The sequence below is a fragment of the Erythrolamprus reginae genome, chromosome 3 (assembly GCF_031021105.1).
Source record: "Erythrolamprus reginae isolate rEryReg1 chromosome 3, rEryReg1.hap1, whole genome shotgun sequence".
NCBI lineage: Eukaryota > Metazoa > Chordata > Lepidosauria > Squamata > Dipsadidae > Erythrolamprus > Erythrolamprus reginae.
In genome coordinates, this window is record NC_091952.1 from 196,914,724 (window position 1) to 196,933,462 (window position 18,739).

Here is an 18,739-nt window from a genome sequence, read left to right on the forward strand (position 1 = left end):
TTTTGGACAAAATCTTCTCATTTCATGTATGGGGGAAGAGAAAATAGGGCCATCAGGCTCTTCTTGTACAGAAGGTTTTAGAAAATTATTATAGACAAATGGAACATTTTAGCTAGTATTCATCCTGACACATGAACGATGTTAGAACTAAATTGTAGGTCATACTATATGTTCTGTCGGGCTCTCTGGTTCACAGGTACAAATTTCAGACACACACACGTTTGAAAATTCAAAACAATGTCCTTTATAATGAAAAGTCACTTAACCTAAGCCCTTTTTTGGTATAGCAAAGAGCACTCGTCTCCAAACAAACTGGTAATTTGTACAAGTCCCTTATCAGTTCTGTGATACTTAGCTTGCAGCTGTGAGGCAATTCACAGTCCTTCTTCTTTCACAAAGTGAAACACACTTTGCTCTGGTTTAGTTTCAAAGCGGGGAAAAATCAGCACACAAAAGGTCAAAGTCAGTAAAGCAGTCATGAAACACAATGATCAGATAATCCTCCACAATGGCCAAACCCACAGGCTGCTATTTATAGCAGCCTCACTAATTACCACAGCCCCACCCAATCACAGGTGGCCTCATTTTCTTTGATAAGAATCTCTCAGTTGTTGTTGCCTATGCATCGCTCTCCGCATGCGTGGCTGTATCATTAACTCTTGTTCCGAATCCAAGGAGGAGCTAGATAATTTATCTCCTTCTGAGCTGTCTGCCACACTCTCCTCCTCCCTGTCACTCATGTCTTCTTGGTCAGAGGAGCCTTCATCAGCAGATTCCACCGGGGGCAAAACAAGCCTGCAGCATGTGGATGTCTCCCCCACATCCACATCCTTGGGGCAGGAGCTGGGCCAGAGCTAACCACAACACTATATCTATATAAACCAGTTCTAAATATTTAAATAAATCTACCTCTTTTCTAGAGGATTATTATTGCAGTAAATTAGGGAAATAATGCTCTAAAAATGGTAGTGTGGACTTCAAGGAAGCCACAAAATAGAAGGTGTGGACTGCATTTGACAATGAAAACCACAGAATAGCCCAAGCTAAAACTGATTTTTCTTCTTTGGTAGGTTCCGCTTAGTCCCTTTCTTGACTGAATTGAGGGCAGTTATGGACTGGGTTTGGACAGATACTACATTAAGTCTTTCCAGTTGGATCTGTGTTGAAGATATTTATGCTCATATATTCATTTTAAAGTGCTGGCGAGAGTCAGAAAAAGTAAGAAATTTATTTAGGGGTTTATTTTTTTTCTTTGCAGTCTTATAATCAGAAAAAAGTTCACCTTGTACAGTGTCAAAGAGAAATTTGATCATATTTCTCATCTATCCATATTAGATTAATAGTGTTTCAAACTTCCTAGAATTGACGGGATTGCAATATTAATCTCATTTTTTACTTCCATTCACAGGAACTTGTTTCTGTTTATTTCTATGTATTTCTATATACCTGTGTATCTGTATTTCTGTGTATTTCTATATACATGTAAGCAGGTTCAAGAGCATAGGAAAAATTATTCTTTTAAAAAAGCAGAACTGATAGAATACAAAAAATATTTATTATACCCAATCAATCTGCAATAAATATGTAATTGTCCAAATAAAACTTCAGCTTTATTTAGTCCATGAGAATTGAAATCAATCCTATTCAGCATAACTTTATAACTTTCTCAGAAATAATTTCTGGATGCACCAGTTTGGTATCAAGTAAGAGTGTTTTAGAACCTTTGTCAATGAGAAATTCCCCTGGAAGACCAGGATAAAGATCAGAGCTAAAACTACTAAGACTTTATATGTAGCCCTTAGATTCTGTTGGGCTTTTTAATGAACAATTTTATTTTTTTTCCACAAGGAAAGTAATATATAGTACAGAAGTGTGGGTTAGAATGACATTCAGGTTGCTAGGTTATGTGCTACAGAATAGATACCGTACATTAAAAGTGCACCTATTAGTGCTACAACCTGTAGCATTAATTTGAAATTTAAGTTTCCTTAGCACAATCAGTTATTTGAAGGAAAAATAATAATTAGATCTTTCAGTTCCTACAATTTTCTATCATCCCTATGGATCTGAAATCTGTTACTACTATGAAATAATAATAATAATAATTATTATTATTATTTATTGGATTTGTATGCCGCCCCTCTCCGCAGATTCGGGGCAGCTAACAACAGTGGTAAAACAACATGAACAATCCAATTAATAAAAACAACTAAAAAACCCTTATTATAAAACCCCCCCAAACATACACACAAACATACCATGCATAACTTGTAGTAGCCTAGGGGGAAAGGATAACTTAACTCCCCCATGCCTGGCGACAAAGGTGGGTCTTAAGTAATTTGCGAAAGACAAGGAGGGTGGGGGCCATTCTAATCTCTGGGGGGAGTTGGTTCCAGAGGGCCAGGGCCGCCACAGAGAAGGCTCTTCCCCTGGGGCCTGCCAAACGACATTGTTTGGTCGACGGGACCCGGAGAAGGCCAACTCTGTGGGACCTTATGGGTCGCTGGGATTCGTGCGGTAGAAGGCGGTTCCGGATGTATTCTGGCCCAATGCCATGTAGGGCTTTAAAGGTCATTACCAACACTTTGAATTGTGACCGGAAACAGATCAGCAGCCAGTGCAGGCCGCGGAGTGTTGCAGAAACGTGGGCGAATCTAGGAAGCCCCACGATGGCTCTCACGGCCGCATTCTGCACGATCTGAAGTTTCCGAACACTTTTCAAAGGTAGCCCCATGTAGAGAGCGTTGCAGTAATCGAACCTTGAGGTGATGAGGGCATGAGTGACTGCGAGCAGTGACTCCCTGTCCAAATAGGGCCGCAACTGGTGCACCAGGCGAACCTGGGCAAACGCCCCCCTCGCCACAGCCGAAAGATGATGTTCCAATGTCAGCTGTGGATCGAGGAGGACGCCCAAGTTGCAGACCCTCTCTGAGGGGGTCAATAGTTCCCCCCCCCAGGGTAATGGACCGACAGATGGAATTGTCCTTGGGAGGCAAGACCCACAGCCACTCCGTCTTGTCTGGGTTGAGTTTGAGTTTGTTGACACCCATCCAGGCCCCAACAGCCTCCAGGCACCGGCACATCACTTCCACTGCTTCGTTGATTGGACATGGGGTGGAGATGTATAGCTGGGTATCATCGGCATATTGATGATACCTCACCCCATGCCCTTGGATGATCTCACCCAGCGGTTTCATGTAGATATTAAATAGCAGAGGGTAGAGGACCGACCCCTGAGGCACCCCACAAGGGAGAGACCTAGAGGTCGACCTCTGGCCCCCCACTAACACCGACTGCGACCGGCCGGAGAGGTAGGAGGAGAACCACTGAATAACAGTGCCACTCACTCCCCACCCCTCCAGCCGGCGCAGAAGGATACCATGGTCGATGGTATCAAAAGCCGCTGAGAGGTCAAGAAGCACCAGGACAGAGGACAAGCCCCTGTCCCGGGCCCGCCAGAGATCATCCATCAATGCAACCAAAGCAGTTTCCGTGCTGTAGCCGGGCCTGAATCCAGACTGCTGAGGACCTAGATAATTGGCTTCTTCTAAGGACCGCTGGAGTTGGAGCACCACCACCTTCTCAACAACCTTCCCCATAAAGGGAAGGTTGGAGACTGGACGGTAGTTATTAAACACGGCTGGGTCCAGGGAAGGCTTCTTGAGGAGGGGGCGCACAAGTGCCTCCTTATAAAGGGCCGGAAAGGACCCCCTCCCCAAGGAGGCATTGACAATCTCCTGGGCCCAGCTCCGTGTCACCTCTCGGCTGGCCGAAACCAACCAAGAGGGACACGGATCCAGTAAACAGGTGGCGCAACTCACAGCTCCAATGGCCTTGTCCACTTCATCAGGTGTCACCAAATCAAACTCCTCCCAGACTGATGGACAAAGATGTTTAGCCCCAGTCACCTCGACTGACTCATTGTCAGCCGATACTGCTGTGCAATTGGATTCGAGATCAGCCCGGATTCGAGCGATTTTATCAACGAAATAATGCTTTTCATTGAAATGTTGTTTAGATAAACTGTTATTCTAAATTCTAAGCACTATAGTAGGAAAAACTCATTTTCTAAGCACTATAGTAGGTAAAAATATTTTTCATACTTTGTTTAATTCACTTTTCCAAAGTTTCAAACAAGCTTTTTCATCCACTTCCGAACTCTGCTAACAATGATAATGGACCGCTTATACAATCAAATTCCAGAGATTATGTATATGTTGAGCCCCTGAATTACAAGACATTTATAAGAATTCTGATATAGAACTCCTTTGGCAGGTTCTACAAAACAGCATTTTGCAATATAAGCTTTATGGATGTGAGCTCTGTTTGTTAGCTGACCCCAGACACTAAGAGCTGCTTGAATTGCAGTTTTATTGGAAAAAAATTAGACCATGTGGTTTTAGACAATGACATTTACTATTAAATTCACTATTCCTGCACAAGACACTGGACTATTTGCCCGCCATGTCTCAGTTATAATCATTTGGATAATACTAATCATTTAGGGTGTTCTGACAAGAAACTACAGAGTCCCAATATAATAAGGACGCCACAGATGAACACAGATTAAAGTTCAAATACATTGAAGATGTACTTTTTAAAAATTAATGGGTGTTATCCAGTGATGGGTTCCTACGGGTATGGTCAGATATGCAGAACCAGTAGAAAAATTCTGGTCAAGTACGCAGAACCGATATAAAAATTTTGATATTTTTTTTTCCTTTTTTTCCCTTTTGGGCTTTAGGTATGTTTTTCCTGTCGCAGTAAATGATGCTGAATGTGTATAATTTAAGAAGAGCTGTGCGTGCATGTGTGTGTGTGTACATACACATACAATTTATATAGTAGATCATGTATATTTTGGTGTGCTTACGTGTAATATGTATGTACACATATGGCATATATACATAGAATTAAAAATAGTATATTTTGGATGTTCAGAAATAGTAAATAGATAGGGAAATTGTATCACTTTGAGGCGAGGAGAAGCCAGGCACCCTAATCCTAACCCTAACCCAAACCCTTGACATGAGTGACGTCAAGTTGGCCACCTTTAAGCCAATCACATGACCTTTAAACCACCCTCTGGTCACATGATAGTCAAGCCACTCCTACCTGGTCACATGGCTGGCAAGCCACACCCACAAAATAAACCATGCCCACAGTGTGGTAGTAAAAGCTTCACTGGTATTATCTCTTTTCAGAGGAAAGAAAAATACATGCATTTATTTGCTTATTTGCTTTTTTTCTCTTTTTGCAGCGATATCCCCAACCAAGGGGCCAGAAGAAAAAGAAAGTTGTGAAGTATGGAATGGGTGGCATGATTATTGTCTTGCTGATATGCATAGTGTGGTTCCCGCTGCTCTTCATGTCTCTAATTAAATCTGTTGCAGGTGTCACAAATAAGCCTCTTGATGTATCCATCACAATAACTTTAGGAGGTTACCAGGTACAACCTGTTAAAATGTCATGTGTTATTTTCTATCATATGCTAACATTCATTATAGATTTAAATTTCAGTAGAAGGAAGCATTGATGCATATTTAATGAAAGATATCCATCGTGTCTACAAAACCTTTTATGTTATTTTTCAGCCTATTTTTACAATGAGTGCCCAGCAAAGCCAACTAAAAAATATGACAACTAGAAAATATAAAGAATTCCTCCAAACATTTAAGGATACTGTAAGTATTTCTTTAATAGTACTATAAAAATAATATTACTAATGGCAAGCAATTGTGGAAGCATTCAATATTCTTCAAAATATTATTGACTATGTAATTTATTTAATATTCCATTTGTACTAACATCCTGAGTATATCCATGATAATATCAGTGGTTAATAATGTAAATGGGAAGTACTAAATTTATATTAATGTACATTTTGATGTATTATACCCCAGCATCTGCATCTTTCTGTGTACAAATATGGACAAAAGTTTAGCACTTGCACCAGCACATATGTGAACACACATGCTTCAAATATTATACACAAAGGCATATCTACAATGGCCATTATAAATCACTTAGTAATTAATGCTTGTCTTTTATTTTATTTAAGTAGCTGCCCTGTTGTAAAATGGGAATGCTGAACTTCTCATAAGTAGAAAAATATTTCACTCATTTTCTGCAAACTGGTTAATCGGTTACGGTTTACATTTTATGACGTTCTCATGTTTCTGAAAGAAGAGGAGAAAATAAAAGAAAATTTGGCTCAGTTACTTGGTTTTATGATTTTCTAGTAGTGGGTTTCCTTCACACAATGTGAAGTATTGTGCTTTGAAGTGCTCTGGCTATTCTGTATAGTCAATCTGTATAGTCTCGAGGACAGAAGGAAAAGGGGGGACATGATCGAAATATTTAAATATGTTAAAGGGTTAAATAAGGTTCAGGAGTGAAGTGTTTTTAATAGGAAAGTGAACACAAGAACAAGGGGACACAATCTGAAGTTAGTTGGGGGAAAGATCAAAAGCAACGTGAGAAAATATTATTTCACTGAAAGAGTAGTAGATCCTTGGAACAAACTTCCAGCAGACGTGCTTGGCAAATCCACAGTAACTGAATTTAAACATGCCTGGTATAAACATATATCCATTGTAAGATAAAATACAGGAAGTAGTATAAGGGCAGACTAGATGGACCATGAGGTCTTTTTCTGCCGTCAGTCTTCTATGTTTCTATGTTTCTATTCAGTTAATTGGCATAACAATGTTTCTGGGTTTTGTCCCTTCTGCCATTCTATGTGCTATGTCTCCCTGTTTTATTTCATTCATCCACTAGTAATGGCTGTACATCTTTTCCATAGCTTGTCTCTTCCTCCTTTAAATAATGAAACTTCTGATGGGACAGTTCTATAGATAACAAATAGAAATAATCTCTTTCTTTTTTTCTTTTTTTAAAGGGTGCTTTACAGTTTCTAGAAAACTATGCTATAGAAGATATAACAGTGGCTCAGCTAGAAGGCAGTTCAAATTCTTTATGGACCATCAGCCCTCCTAGCAGAAAAAATATGATAAAGGAGCTCAAGGAAGATAATTCTGAATTTTCTTTGGTTATTTCATGGAACATTCAAAGGTATATCTTTGATAGGTGTATCACTTTTTTGTCTGTATGTGAAAATGGTTAGAAGTAAAATATGGTAAAGTTTATTGATTGGAATAATCTCTTTTATATAAAAAATAGCAATAATCATAGGCCTGGACCTCATGTAGCAAAAGTGAAAATTCAGCATTAAAATAATTAGGACTGAAATAATGTGGAATCCAGCTGTGTGAGTTAAGAATGATGATGATGCGTTTTGAGGATTACTTACTCCATATGATAACTACATTTTCTCCACAGTCCTGAGATATGAAAAAATATTCTTAAATATTTCTAATATTCATTCTGTTGCCTATCTGTCAATCTATCGTCTTGTTTAACCACCAATTTAGCCTTAGTTTTAGTGCTAGTGAGATGTTGTAAGATTTTTAGACTCTTATGGATGACACTATTGTTTATGGAACACTTAGCATAAAGGTTTTTTGAACAAGGTGCCCAGTTTAAATATTTTACATTCCCAATAAAAATATGATACTAAGCATCTCTGTTATCTAAGTGTGTAAAAGATATGAAAAGGCAGCCTCCTTAATACAGAATCTTAATTCCTGGACAATTATTAGAGCCAAGATGGCTCAGTGGTTAGAGTACAGCACTGCAGGCTACTTCAGCTAACTGCTAGCTATAGTTCAGCAGTTCAAATCTCGTCACCAGCTCAAGGTTGACTCAACTTTTCATCCTTCCAAGGTGTGTAACATGAGGACCCAGATTGTTGGGGACAATATGCTGATTCTGTAAACCACTCAGAGAGGGCTATAAAAGCACTATGAAGAGGTATATAAATCTAAATGCTATTGCTATTAGGATGAATTTATCAATTAGCAACAATTTTCTGACAGTACTGTGGCAGCAAGTTACAAATCTAAGTTTGTTTTATTTGTGCAAATAGAATCCACAGCCTAGAGTAGTCCCATGATGAGATAAATCTCAAATATAATAATAATAATAATAATAACAACAACAACAGTAAACATTCATAGAATAGAGTTATCAATCAAATTAATATTTCAAAATCTATGTAATGATTTTGTTGAATATAACAATTAGAGGGATACAATAAGTAGTTTGTAATATATGTTACTGAATAATTAAATAATACATTTTTATAAAATATTTATTAAAGAAATATCTCTCTTGGAGCAAAGGCAGAAACAGTATCAGATAAAATATCTCACAATCTACCAGTTGATACAAGAAAAAAAATTGCAGCAATGATGGAAAATCCAAATCAACAAATAAATCACTTTGTGTAAGTACTTTTTATATATTCTAAAATAAAAAAGATTTTATTTCTTATATAGAAAAGTAGAAAAATATCATGATTGTATTACATTTGTAAATATTTTACATTAGATAGGTGCCATAATTCATTCATTCATTCCTTCCTTCCTTCCTTCCTCCCTCCCTCCCTCCCTCCCTCCCTTCCTCAGTAGAAAGAATATATTATTCCACCTTCACCTCACCTAAACCCTAACCCCGAAAAAAAATGGTTTATGACCTTTTTTCATACTTTTAGCCAACGCAGCATCTCCATGGTCACCTGATCAAAATTTCAGATGCTTGGCAACTGACTCATATTTATGATGGTTGCAGTGTCCCGGAATCATGTGATTACCTTTTATGACCATCTGACAAGCAAATTCAATGGGGAAGCCAGATTCATTTAATAACCATGTTGCCAATTTTAGGATTCAACTAATATAGCAACTGGTTCTCTGCCCTAATCGGCTGGGTGGGAATGGCCATGGTGGGCGTGGCCCAGGGATATGACATGCAGCACTCAGCTTCCTATACTCTCCTGGGAGCAAAAACAGGCCGTAGGGAGGCTGCTCCCATGCCTCATTTTAGACCTAGGAGGCCTCCCAGCAGCCTCCTGGAAGCAAAAATGGGTAGTAGGGGATGCTGCACTCCCTCCTGTGCCCATTTTGGGCCTAGGAGGCCTCCCTGCACTTACCTGGGAGCCAGAATGGGACACGTAGGCAGGACAGGATGGGATGTGGCCAGCCAATCACTGGAATTACCTGTTTGCCAAACTGGATGTAAAATTAACATATAGTTCACCTGAACTGGCCCCAACCCCTGCATGTTACTAATTTAAGAACTGCAGAAATTGTCTTAACAACTGTGGCATTATTGTTGCTAGCCGCCCCCAGTCTACAGAGAAGGGCGGCATACAAATCCAATAAATAAATAAATAGTAAAATGGGACAAAACTCATTTAATAGCTTAGCAACAGAAATGTTGGGCTCAACTGTGGTTGTAAGTCAAGTATATATTTTAAAATCTCTTTCAGTAGAGATTTTACTGTACTTGGATCATAGAAAATAATTTAAAGAATTAAATGAATAGTTCTAGAATTTGTTTTAATTTAAAAAACTGTAATCCTTCAGATACAAAAATTGTGAATACTTTGATTATGGGCTAGCTGTCCTCACACTTTCATTATATCAAAAGTAATAAATTTAAAAAGAAAATGAACATGGAATTTGCCAGCTGGGAATTATACATAAATATTTATTATTATACAGTGATCCCCCGCTCGTTGCGAGGGTTCCGTTCCAGGACCCCCCGCAACGAGCGGGTTTTCGCGAAGTAGCGCTGCGGAAGTGAAAACACCATCTGCGCATGTGCAGATGGTGTTTTAAACTTCCGCAGCGCTAGCGAGGAGCCGAAGATTGGGGGGCGGGGCGGCTGTTTTAAAACGTCGCCGCCGACATGGGGGGCTCGCTAGCACCCCCCCGAACCCCCAACCCGGGTTTGGGGGGGTGCTAGCAAGCCCCCCATGTCGGCGGGGATGTTTTAAAACACCCACGCGGCTTTCCAATGAGTCCCGAAGACAAACGCGGAAGTTTGCCGTTTGTCTTCGGGACTCATTGGAAAGCTCCGATCGTTTTAAAACAGTTGCGCCGTTCTCCGCTGACTCCTGGCGAACTTCCCCGCTTTAGGAGTCAGCGGAGAACGGCGCGCCTGCTTGGCTTCGCTCGCCGCTGCAGCCAACGCGCGCTACGATCTTCCGGGCCAGCCAGGCTCAGTCACGGAAGGCAGCCGCTTGGCCCGGGATGCTGGGCCGAGAGGAGCCGGGCTTGATCCGCTGAGCCTGGCTGGCCCGGAAGATCGTAGCGCGCGTTGGCTGCAGCGGCGAGCGAAGCCAAGCCGGCAGCAATGTCGCCGCCGCTGCAGCCAACGCGCGCTACGATCTTCCGGGCCAGCCAGGCTCAGCGGATCAAGCCCGGCTCCTCTCGGCCCAGCATCCCGGGCCAAGCGGCTGCCTTCCGTCACTGAGCCTGGCTGGCCCGGAAGATCGTAGCGCGCGTTGGCTGCAGCGGCGGCGACATTGCTGCCGGCTTGGCTTCGCTCGCCGCTGCAGCCAACGCGCGCTATGATCTTCCGGGCCAGCCAGGCTCAGTCACGGAAGGCAGCCGCTTGGCCCGGGATGCTGGGCCGAAAGGAGCCGGGCTTGAAGATCGCAGCGCGCGTTGGCTGCGGTGGCAAGGGCTTGCGATGGAGGGTGGAGGAAGCGGCCATGGGAGGGCGAGCTGCCTCAGGGAGGAGGATCAGGCGGGACCAGGTGGGGGCTGGAATTTCTCCGCTGGGAAGAAGCGGCCAGGGCGAAGGGCGGGCGAGCGGCGAAGGGCGGGCGAGCGGGTGCTGGGGAGGGCTTCTCGCCCTCCCGCCAGCAAGAGGGGGAGCGAACAGCGTGGGCAGGCGAAGGGCGGGCGAGCGGCAGCGAGGAGTTTGCGTGGGCGGTGGGGAAACTCCTCGCTGATGCCAGCAAGAGGGGGAAGACCCAGGGAAGCCGCCCAGCAGCTGATCTCCCGGTTGCCATCTACGCATGCGTGCCCATAGAAAAAAAGGGCACGCATGCGTAGATGGTATTTTGACTTCCGGGTTGAAAAATCGCGAATTACCCTGTTCGCAATGGTCGGGGACGCAATAACCGGGGGATCACTGTAATAGTGAGCCAACATAGTGGATCAAGTAGGGAATTATGGACTGAAATTAGTGAGACATGTTAAAATCGTGAGTCATTTATGGTGCTGAAATGTCTTTGGCCAGTCACTGTATGAGAAAAGAAAGATCAATTATGACAACAAAACATTGTAAATAAATTTCTATTAAATACCCTTAAATAATGTTGTTTCTTTCCTAGAATGCTTGCTGGAGTATATCCACATTATATCAAGGCACCTAGCGATAATGCTGCAAAACCTATAAAACAACTTTTGGAAGGTATGCATTTTCAGCATTCTTTCAGGTTATAAAATATTGTTTTATAATTTATGAGTCTCCCATGTTGCAAATTAAAGGAAGGGTAAACAAAAAAACATTCAAATGTTTCTTGTTGTGGTGTCTCAATGGCTAACAGAAAGTGCTGATGAAATGCTTTTTCTAGCATCTACATATTTTAATAATTTATCTCCTATTGGCTTGATTAAAGGATAATAAGAGGGCTTTCATAACTTTGAAATTGAAAAAGTATTTTCTGGCTTTTCTGAATAGCGCATGGGTGCTCAATCTTTTGGATTGCCTGAAGAAGAATTGTCTTGGGCCGCATATAAAAAATGCAATATAATCATGTATATAAACACAATGTATATAAACATACAAACATAATGTTTAAAGTTTATGACCTGTGGGCCACGTTACTAGCTGTCTAGGATTGCATGTGGCTATGGGCTGCAGGCTGGATGCCTCTGGAATAGCTAATAAAGAATATGGGGTTTTTTTTGTTCCTTCTCTTCTTTTTTATAGGTGGGAAGTTTAAAGATATTACTGTTTCACTATCCAATAATAACAAGACCGGTGAACTTCATGAATGGTGGGTTTTAAACCAGAAGAACAAATTTTTGGAGTTAAATAAAACTAGATTGGAACTAATTGTATTCAGTGATAAAGTCAGTCCTCCCAGTCTTGGATTTTTGGCAGGTTATGGGTAAGCAAATACTTCATGTTAACATTGTTGTGTAATGTAAAAAACCTTGTTTATGTTTTGAGAGCATTACTGTTTATATTTACATTGTATTGAAGCAAGCTTTCCTCAAGTGATCATCTGAAGAAGACTGGTTTCATTTCCATTACAGTATGTCTGAAGACCATGTCCAAATTATCAAGCAGTTCTGAATGGCTGAAAAAGATGAAATTCTAAAGGCTGTAAGATAATTGAAAACCCTAGATCAGTGATGGCGAACCTATGGAATGGGTGCCACAGGTGGCACGTGGAGTCATATCTACCTTAGTTGCTCTATTTCAGTTCCAACGTGCATGTGTGTGCCAGCCAGCTTATTTTTGGCTTGCATGAAGGTTCTGGGAGGGCAATTTTGGCTTCCAGAGATCCTCCGGAGCACGGGGGAGGGTGCGCTATCTGTCTCTTTTCAAATTATTGACATTTTAAAATGCTAATGTTTTTCTTTCATGTTTTACAGAATCATGGGTTTATATGCTTCAGTTGTGCTGGTAATAGGAAAATTTGTCCGTGAATTCTTCAGCGGAATCTCTCACTCTATTATGTTTGAAGAGCTTCCCAATGTGGATCGTATCCTAAAGCTGTGTACAGATATCTTCTTAGTGCGGGAGACTGGTGAACTAGAACTAGAGGAAGATTTATATGCTAAGCTAATATTCCTGTACCGTTCACCAGAGACTATGATCAAGTGGACTAGAGAAAAAACAAATTGATCTAATTGGAGTTCACAAAATTTGGAAAAACCTTTGGGGAAAAAAAGCACAAAATTCACTTTTATAATTGGGAAGCAATTTTTTGTTCATGGAATTTGCTTGCTTCCTTAGGGGGGGGAAACTTTTTTTTTTTTCAGATGCAACTATTACTATCATCAGAGACATTTTCTTTCCAATGTAGTGAACAGCATTATCTGCAACCACATCTAAGAAAAACAACCAATTCTAAGAAAAAAAGATATCAAAACAAAAAATGAGATCTTTTATCTGAAAAGAAATCTTGAACTGTGCAATTCGCTGTGCATCTCAAGGATTTACCATGATCCAATTTGCTCATCTAGAAAATCCAAGGCAATTGATCACAGTTGGTGCTGAAGGAAATTTTATTATTTGCATTTCTAGGAAAACAGATCTGTTAAAGACTAAATAGCTGTACAGTTCTGGAGGGGAAAAGATCGAGTGATATAATCAGTAACTGCCTTATTTTATTTAAACAATTAAAGAAGATATTGAAAACATCAGTGACTTTACTCAGGAAAATAAACTGTCAATGTTCAACTAATGGATAATTATAGAAAATATTGTGATGTTTTTGCTGGGGCCATTTTCTCCACCTGACAAGACAGATATTAAAAAGTAATGAAAAATAAAGAAGACGGTTGAATCATGAGCAGCCTTTGTGGGCTAATCTTTTTCTTCAATCATTACAAATTGTGCTTTCCCCTATTTTCACATTTTAATGTAATGATGTGACTTGTATTTAACATTTTCTCCCAGTGTTTCAGGTATATCATAATGTTTACATATTCCACTACCCATTTTTATGTCCAAGATATCTTTTTAAAATTCCCCATCATGAGAAAGTATATATATTGATCCTGAAAAATGGGCTTTTCCTAAATTATTGCTATTCATGACACAGGCTGTTTAGCAAAAGACACTGTAGCATGTGCTGAAAAATAGTTTTCATTTGATGATTTAGAGCACACTGTTTCTTAACATGAATTAATTATAATGATAATATGGTAAGAGATTATGCCATCATTTTCAAATGTAATGCTGTTCAAAGGTAATGAAAGTGCTATTCCCCAAGCATCATGTTAGCTAGAGATGTTGGGAAAACTGTAGGCTCAAAACAGCTGGAGGAAGCCAAGTTGGCAAATAATGGAATAACTGTAGTTTTCATTCCATACCGATTTCAAACAAAGTTCTTGTTCCACTGACCATCTTAAAAGTATTTTTCCTATGCTTGTTTACACTGAATGAAATTCTCTTTGTATAAATTAAATATGTCAAACTTGTGAATGTGTCCATTATCATTAAAAATGATCCAAATATTTCCTATATATGATGATGTAGTAAGTCTCAAAAATATATGGCATTGTGGTAATGGCACAAACTAACTTGAGAGTAGAATTACTTGTGCATTAGTTTGTTGAACTAAATGTAATATGGTGGTGATGCTTAGAGTTGACTGCTTCCATGAAAATATTGCTGGTATTCTGCTGTGAAAAATGGCACATTTTGACACTGGGAAAGGTATACTGAAATAAACCATTTTAGCATACTCTAATAACAAAATGCACCATGATTGCCACTCATTCAAATATAGTCTAATTTAATAATAATTAATTAATAATAATTTATTAGATTTGTATGCCGCCCCTCTCCAAAGACTTGGGGCGGCTCACAACAATTTCCAAAGAAACTATAATGAAAATGAACAGAATCAAGAATGGATATGTTGACCATGAGAGGGAGAAAGCAGCTTGCAACTATTTTGTGTATCTTCAGTTGACCTAACAAAAATGTTACCTTTTTATAGGCTTTTATTGTTTCCCAATAACAAGAAATGAATTACAATGACTAACCAAATCAGAACAAACAACTTAGGTACCTTAAAGACTATCAAATTTATAGATGAAATATGAACTGATGTTTATGTTGCATACATGGATTTTCTAGGTAGGGGTGTCAAACTGCATCCTCTGAAGGCCATGCCCATCCAGCTCTGCAAAGGGAAAAATGTTGCGATATATCACATGACGGCAACATGACGTGGCAAGTTTGACACCCGTGCTCTAGAGAAATCTGACCCACTGACCCTTGCATTTGAATGTCTTTTAAAATAATTCTGTGCAGCTATTTGAGAAAACTATCACTGCATCTTACAAAATAAGATGGAGTCCTTTAAACAGGCACCAATTAGAAATTGTTACCATAGTAAGGCATCATATGCATTTTTCTTATATTTTTCTACTAAAACAAGATTCTCCTGTGAATCCTAAAACAAAAAAACCCTTTGCACCTGGTATCCAATTTTCTCATTGTGGCTAGGAAGCCCACATCTCCAAAATAGTTATGGCAACCTTCTTTCATTTGCCCACCCGCAACTATAACCAGAAGCACAGTTGTTCTGCTCTTGGAAGCTCCACTTAACTGTAGCTGAAATTCTCCATTTAAAATTTAAAATCTTTTTAAATTTTCTCCATTTAAAATTAAACCTTTTAACATCACCTAGAAACCTGGCCATCACAAACACTTTTTATAAGTGTTTTTTGGGCCAGAACGTACTGATAATGCAACCTACCTTAATTATCACCATCACCATGTCCACTATCCACATCCTATTGCTAATTTTTCCTCTGTGCAGTACTAAGTTTTGCAAGCTATTCCAATCTTCCTTCCTTTTTCTTTGAGAAACATGTTCCAGTTACAAAACCATGCCACTGAAGTTGTATTGGTGTTGCAAATGAGAGTCTGCTAATGCAATCCATAAGTTGATCGATGATGCTTCAATACTGTTTTGACAATATTTGTTTTATTTTTTGTAACAAGTGCTCATTTTTATTAAAAGGCAATATTTAACAAAAACAAAAAATTCATGCTGCTTATAAAATATTGTATAAAACCTCCATGCATGCCTTGTGCATTCAAAGGGATCTATTCTGTAACAGTGCAGTGTGCGCCACAAATCTTTGAATCTTTCTGATTCACACAGCGTTAGCAATTTATCCTATACAACACCAAAGCAGATTCAATTCTTACATGGAATCCCACTTGCATGTGTACTGAAGGAATAATGTGCTTCTATGTACTTTTTTTTGAATGCATATGTATAAAATATACTTTTGGGGGGGGGAAGTGAATCTTTTTAAAATACATATTGATGCAATTCACTTAGAGATGAGCTTCAATCTGTTCAAGAACCATAGCCTTCAACAGGAAAAATGGATAGAATAAATTTCTCTTGCTACTGAATAAACAAGTCTACCCAATCACAGCTAAAATTAAAGGCATGATTCTAATGCAGTTTGTTCAGCATCCAAAATTCTGGTGGGGCTTTTAAAATTGTTGTAAACAATTTTGATTATATAGAAAAGGAATTTGTAAAATGGAGGCAAAAAAGAACGGCTTCACTCTTCTCCGAGGCAACAGGAAAGTCCAAACATTGTATTTTTGAACCAGCAAGGAAAAGTAATGAGTTTTTTTTTCCTGCAGTGCTACGTATTGTGGAATACATGTATTGCCACGAATCTTGAAGTTCACATCGTATGAGAAAGAGCTTTATACAAGCTAAGCTTTTCATAAAGAGAAATCAATGTGATTGGCCCCTCCAGATTGCAGTATCTTTTCTATTGGTATATTTCAAAGCAACAAATGCACTGTTTCAAGAAAAATTACAATTTAGTCTTTGGTTTTGATAATAACAGGAAAACAGTGGCAATGTGATGCAAAAAAATATGCTATTGATATTCTGAATCATTGTAATTATTATAAAAATGTCTTCTTGATTAAAGTTTCTTTTAACAAAATTTCTCTGCTGCTATTCTTCCACCCTAAATGTCTTCAGTGCAGGAATCATGCATGACTATACACGCTGGCCTTCTGGCTAATAGGGTGTTTTTCCTTCTGTGCTAATTTTTGGAGTGTGCATCCAAGATCTGCCTATATGAAAATCAATGTAGTGTTGGCATCAAGCTGATCTGGACATCTAAACTAGAGCAAAATTTGGTTCTTCTCTGCTTTTTCTACCCTCATAATAATACCTTTTAGAGGAAAGTGTTGTGGGTTCCTGTACCTCCTCATTCACTGGAAGCAGAGGAAAGGCTCAGAGGTCTCTTGTCTAGCAAAATAATACCAACAATACAACATTTCAGCTAAATAAATGTACAGTGATACCTCGTCTTACGAACTTAATTGGTTCCGGGATGAGGTTTGTAAGGTGAAAAGTTTGTAAGACGAAACAATGTTCCCCATAGGAATCAATGGAAAAGCGATTAATGCGTGCAAGCCCAAAACTCACCCCTTTTGCCAGCCGAAGTGCCCATTTTTGCGCTGCGGGGATTCCCCTGAGGCTCCCCTCCATGGGAAACCGCACCTCCGCACTTCCGTTGCCAGCGAAGCGCCCGTTTTGCGCTGCTGGGATTCCCCTGCTGGGATTCCCCTGCAGCACTGCAAAAACACGGAATTCTGGAGGTGATGTTTCCCATGCAGGGGAGCCTCAGGTAAATCCCAGCAGTGCAAAAACGGGCACTTTGCTGGCAACAGAAGTCCGGAGGCGGGGAATCCCAGTGGCGGCAGCTTGGGTTTGTAAGGTGGAAGAAGAGGCAAAAAAATCTTAAACCCCGGGTTTGTATCTCAAAAAGTTTGTATGACGAGGGGTTTGTAAGACGAGGTATCACTCTATTTGGAGCACAAATGGGGTGAGAATGAAGGAAAAAGGAGTAATTTTTTTTACCTCCATAGAGTGAAAAACAACCAAAGAACTGAATGGGATAGTTCAATGATTGGCCAACTGCAACATAAGTGATTTGTAGCAATAGCAGTAGTACTTAGACTTATATACCACTTCACATTGCTTTACGATCCTCTCTAAGCATTTTATAGGGTTAGCATATTGCTCCCAACAGTCTGGGTCCTTATTTTACCGATCTCAGAAGAATTGTAAACTGAGTCAACCTTCAGATGGTGAGAATCAAACTGCTGGCAGTCAGCAGAATTAGTCTGCAATAATGCATTCTAACGACTACATAAGTCACCACTCTTTGTTTATATATTTGTCTATATTTGTAACTAGTTATGTTGGAATCGGATGATGCTGGAATGTAATGCTAGGATTTAAGGATGAGTTGTAACTGTAGTGCTGATGGTTGTCTTTTGGGGAACTAATACCAAAGCAGAATTGCCTTTTTCTTTTCCACTCATCCCAACGCAGGCTTTCTGAACACTTTTTTTTTCTTTTACTCTCTTCATTGTAAGTTCTTCTCTCACCTCCATGCACTACAACAGTGATGGCGAACCTTTTTTCCCTCGGATGCCGAAAGAGCGTGGGTGTGCGTTATCGTTCATGCGTGAGTGCCCACACTCATAATTCAATGCCCAGGTAGGGCAAAAACAACTCCTCCCACCCACCTCCTCCCCAGGTGGTCCTCTGGAGTCCAGAAACGGCCTGTTTCCCAATTTCTGGTGGGCCCAGTAGGCTCGTATTTTGCTTTCCTCAGGTTCCAAAGGCTTCCCTGGAGCCGAGGGGGGGGTAAAAATGCCCTCCCCCACCCTCCCGGAGGCTCTCTGGAAGCCAAAGATGCCCTCCCAGAGCCTCTGTGTGAGCCAAAAGCTCCTGCCCCAAGGACTGTGGATGTGGGGGAGACATCCACATGCTGCAGGCCTGTTTTGCTCCTGATGGAATCTGCTGATGAAGGCTCCTCTGACCAAGAAGACATGAGTGATAGGGAGGAGAGTGTGGCAGACAGCTCAGAAGGAGATCAATTATCTAGCTCCTCCTTGGATTCAGAACAAGAGTTAATGATACAGCCACGCATGCAGAGAGCGATGCATAGGCAGCAACAACTGAGAGATTATTATCAAAGAAAATGAGGCCACCTGTGGTTGGGTGGGGCTGTGGTAATTAGTGAGGCTGCTATAAATAGCAGCCTGTGGGTTTGGCTATTGTGGAGGATTATCT

The 18,739-nt window shown here is 40.3% G+C and overlaps 1 protein-coding gene across 1 annotated transcript in view; it reads left to right on the forward strand.

Annotated features, from left to right (window-relative positions):
• PIEZO2 (piezo type mechanosensitive ion channel component 2) overlaps window positions 1-14,375 on the forward strand; it is a 260,086-nt gene extending 245,711 nt beyond the window's left edge. Inside the window, exons 47-54 of the mRNA XM_070747520.1 lie at window positions 1,071-1,218; window positions 5,261-5,449; window positions 5,595-5,684; window positions 6,902-7,074; window positions 8,222-8,347; window positions 11,249-11,328; window positions 11,851-12,031; window positions 12,522-14,375. Coding sequence (XP_070603621.1) covers window positions 1,071-1,218; window positions 5,261-5,449; window positions 5,595-5,684; window positions 6,902-7,074; window positions 8,222-8,347; window positions 11,249-11,328; window positions 11,851-12,031; window positions 12,522-12,774 — 1,240 coding nt within the window. The 3' untranslated portion in view covers window positions 12,775-14,375. The remainder of the gene's footprint in view (window positions 1-1,070; window positions 1,219-5,260; window positions 5,450-5,594; window positions 5,685-6,901; window positions 7,075-8,221; window positions 8,348-11,248; window positions 11,329-11,850; window positions 12,032-12,521) is intronic.
• Window positions 14,376-18,739: the final 4,364 nt, after the last annotated feature.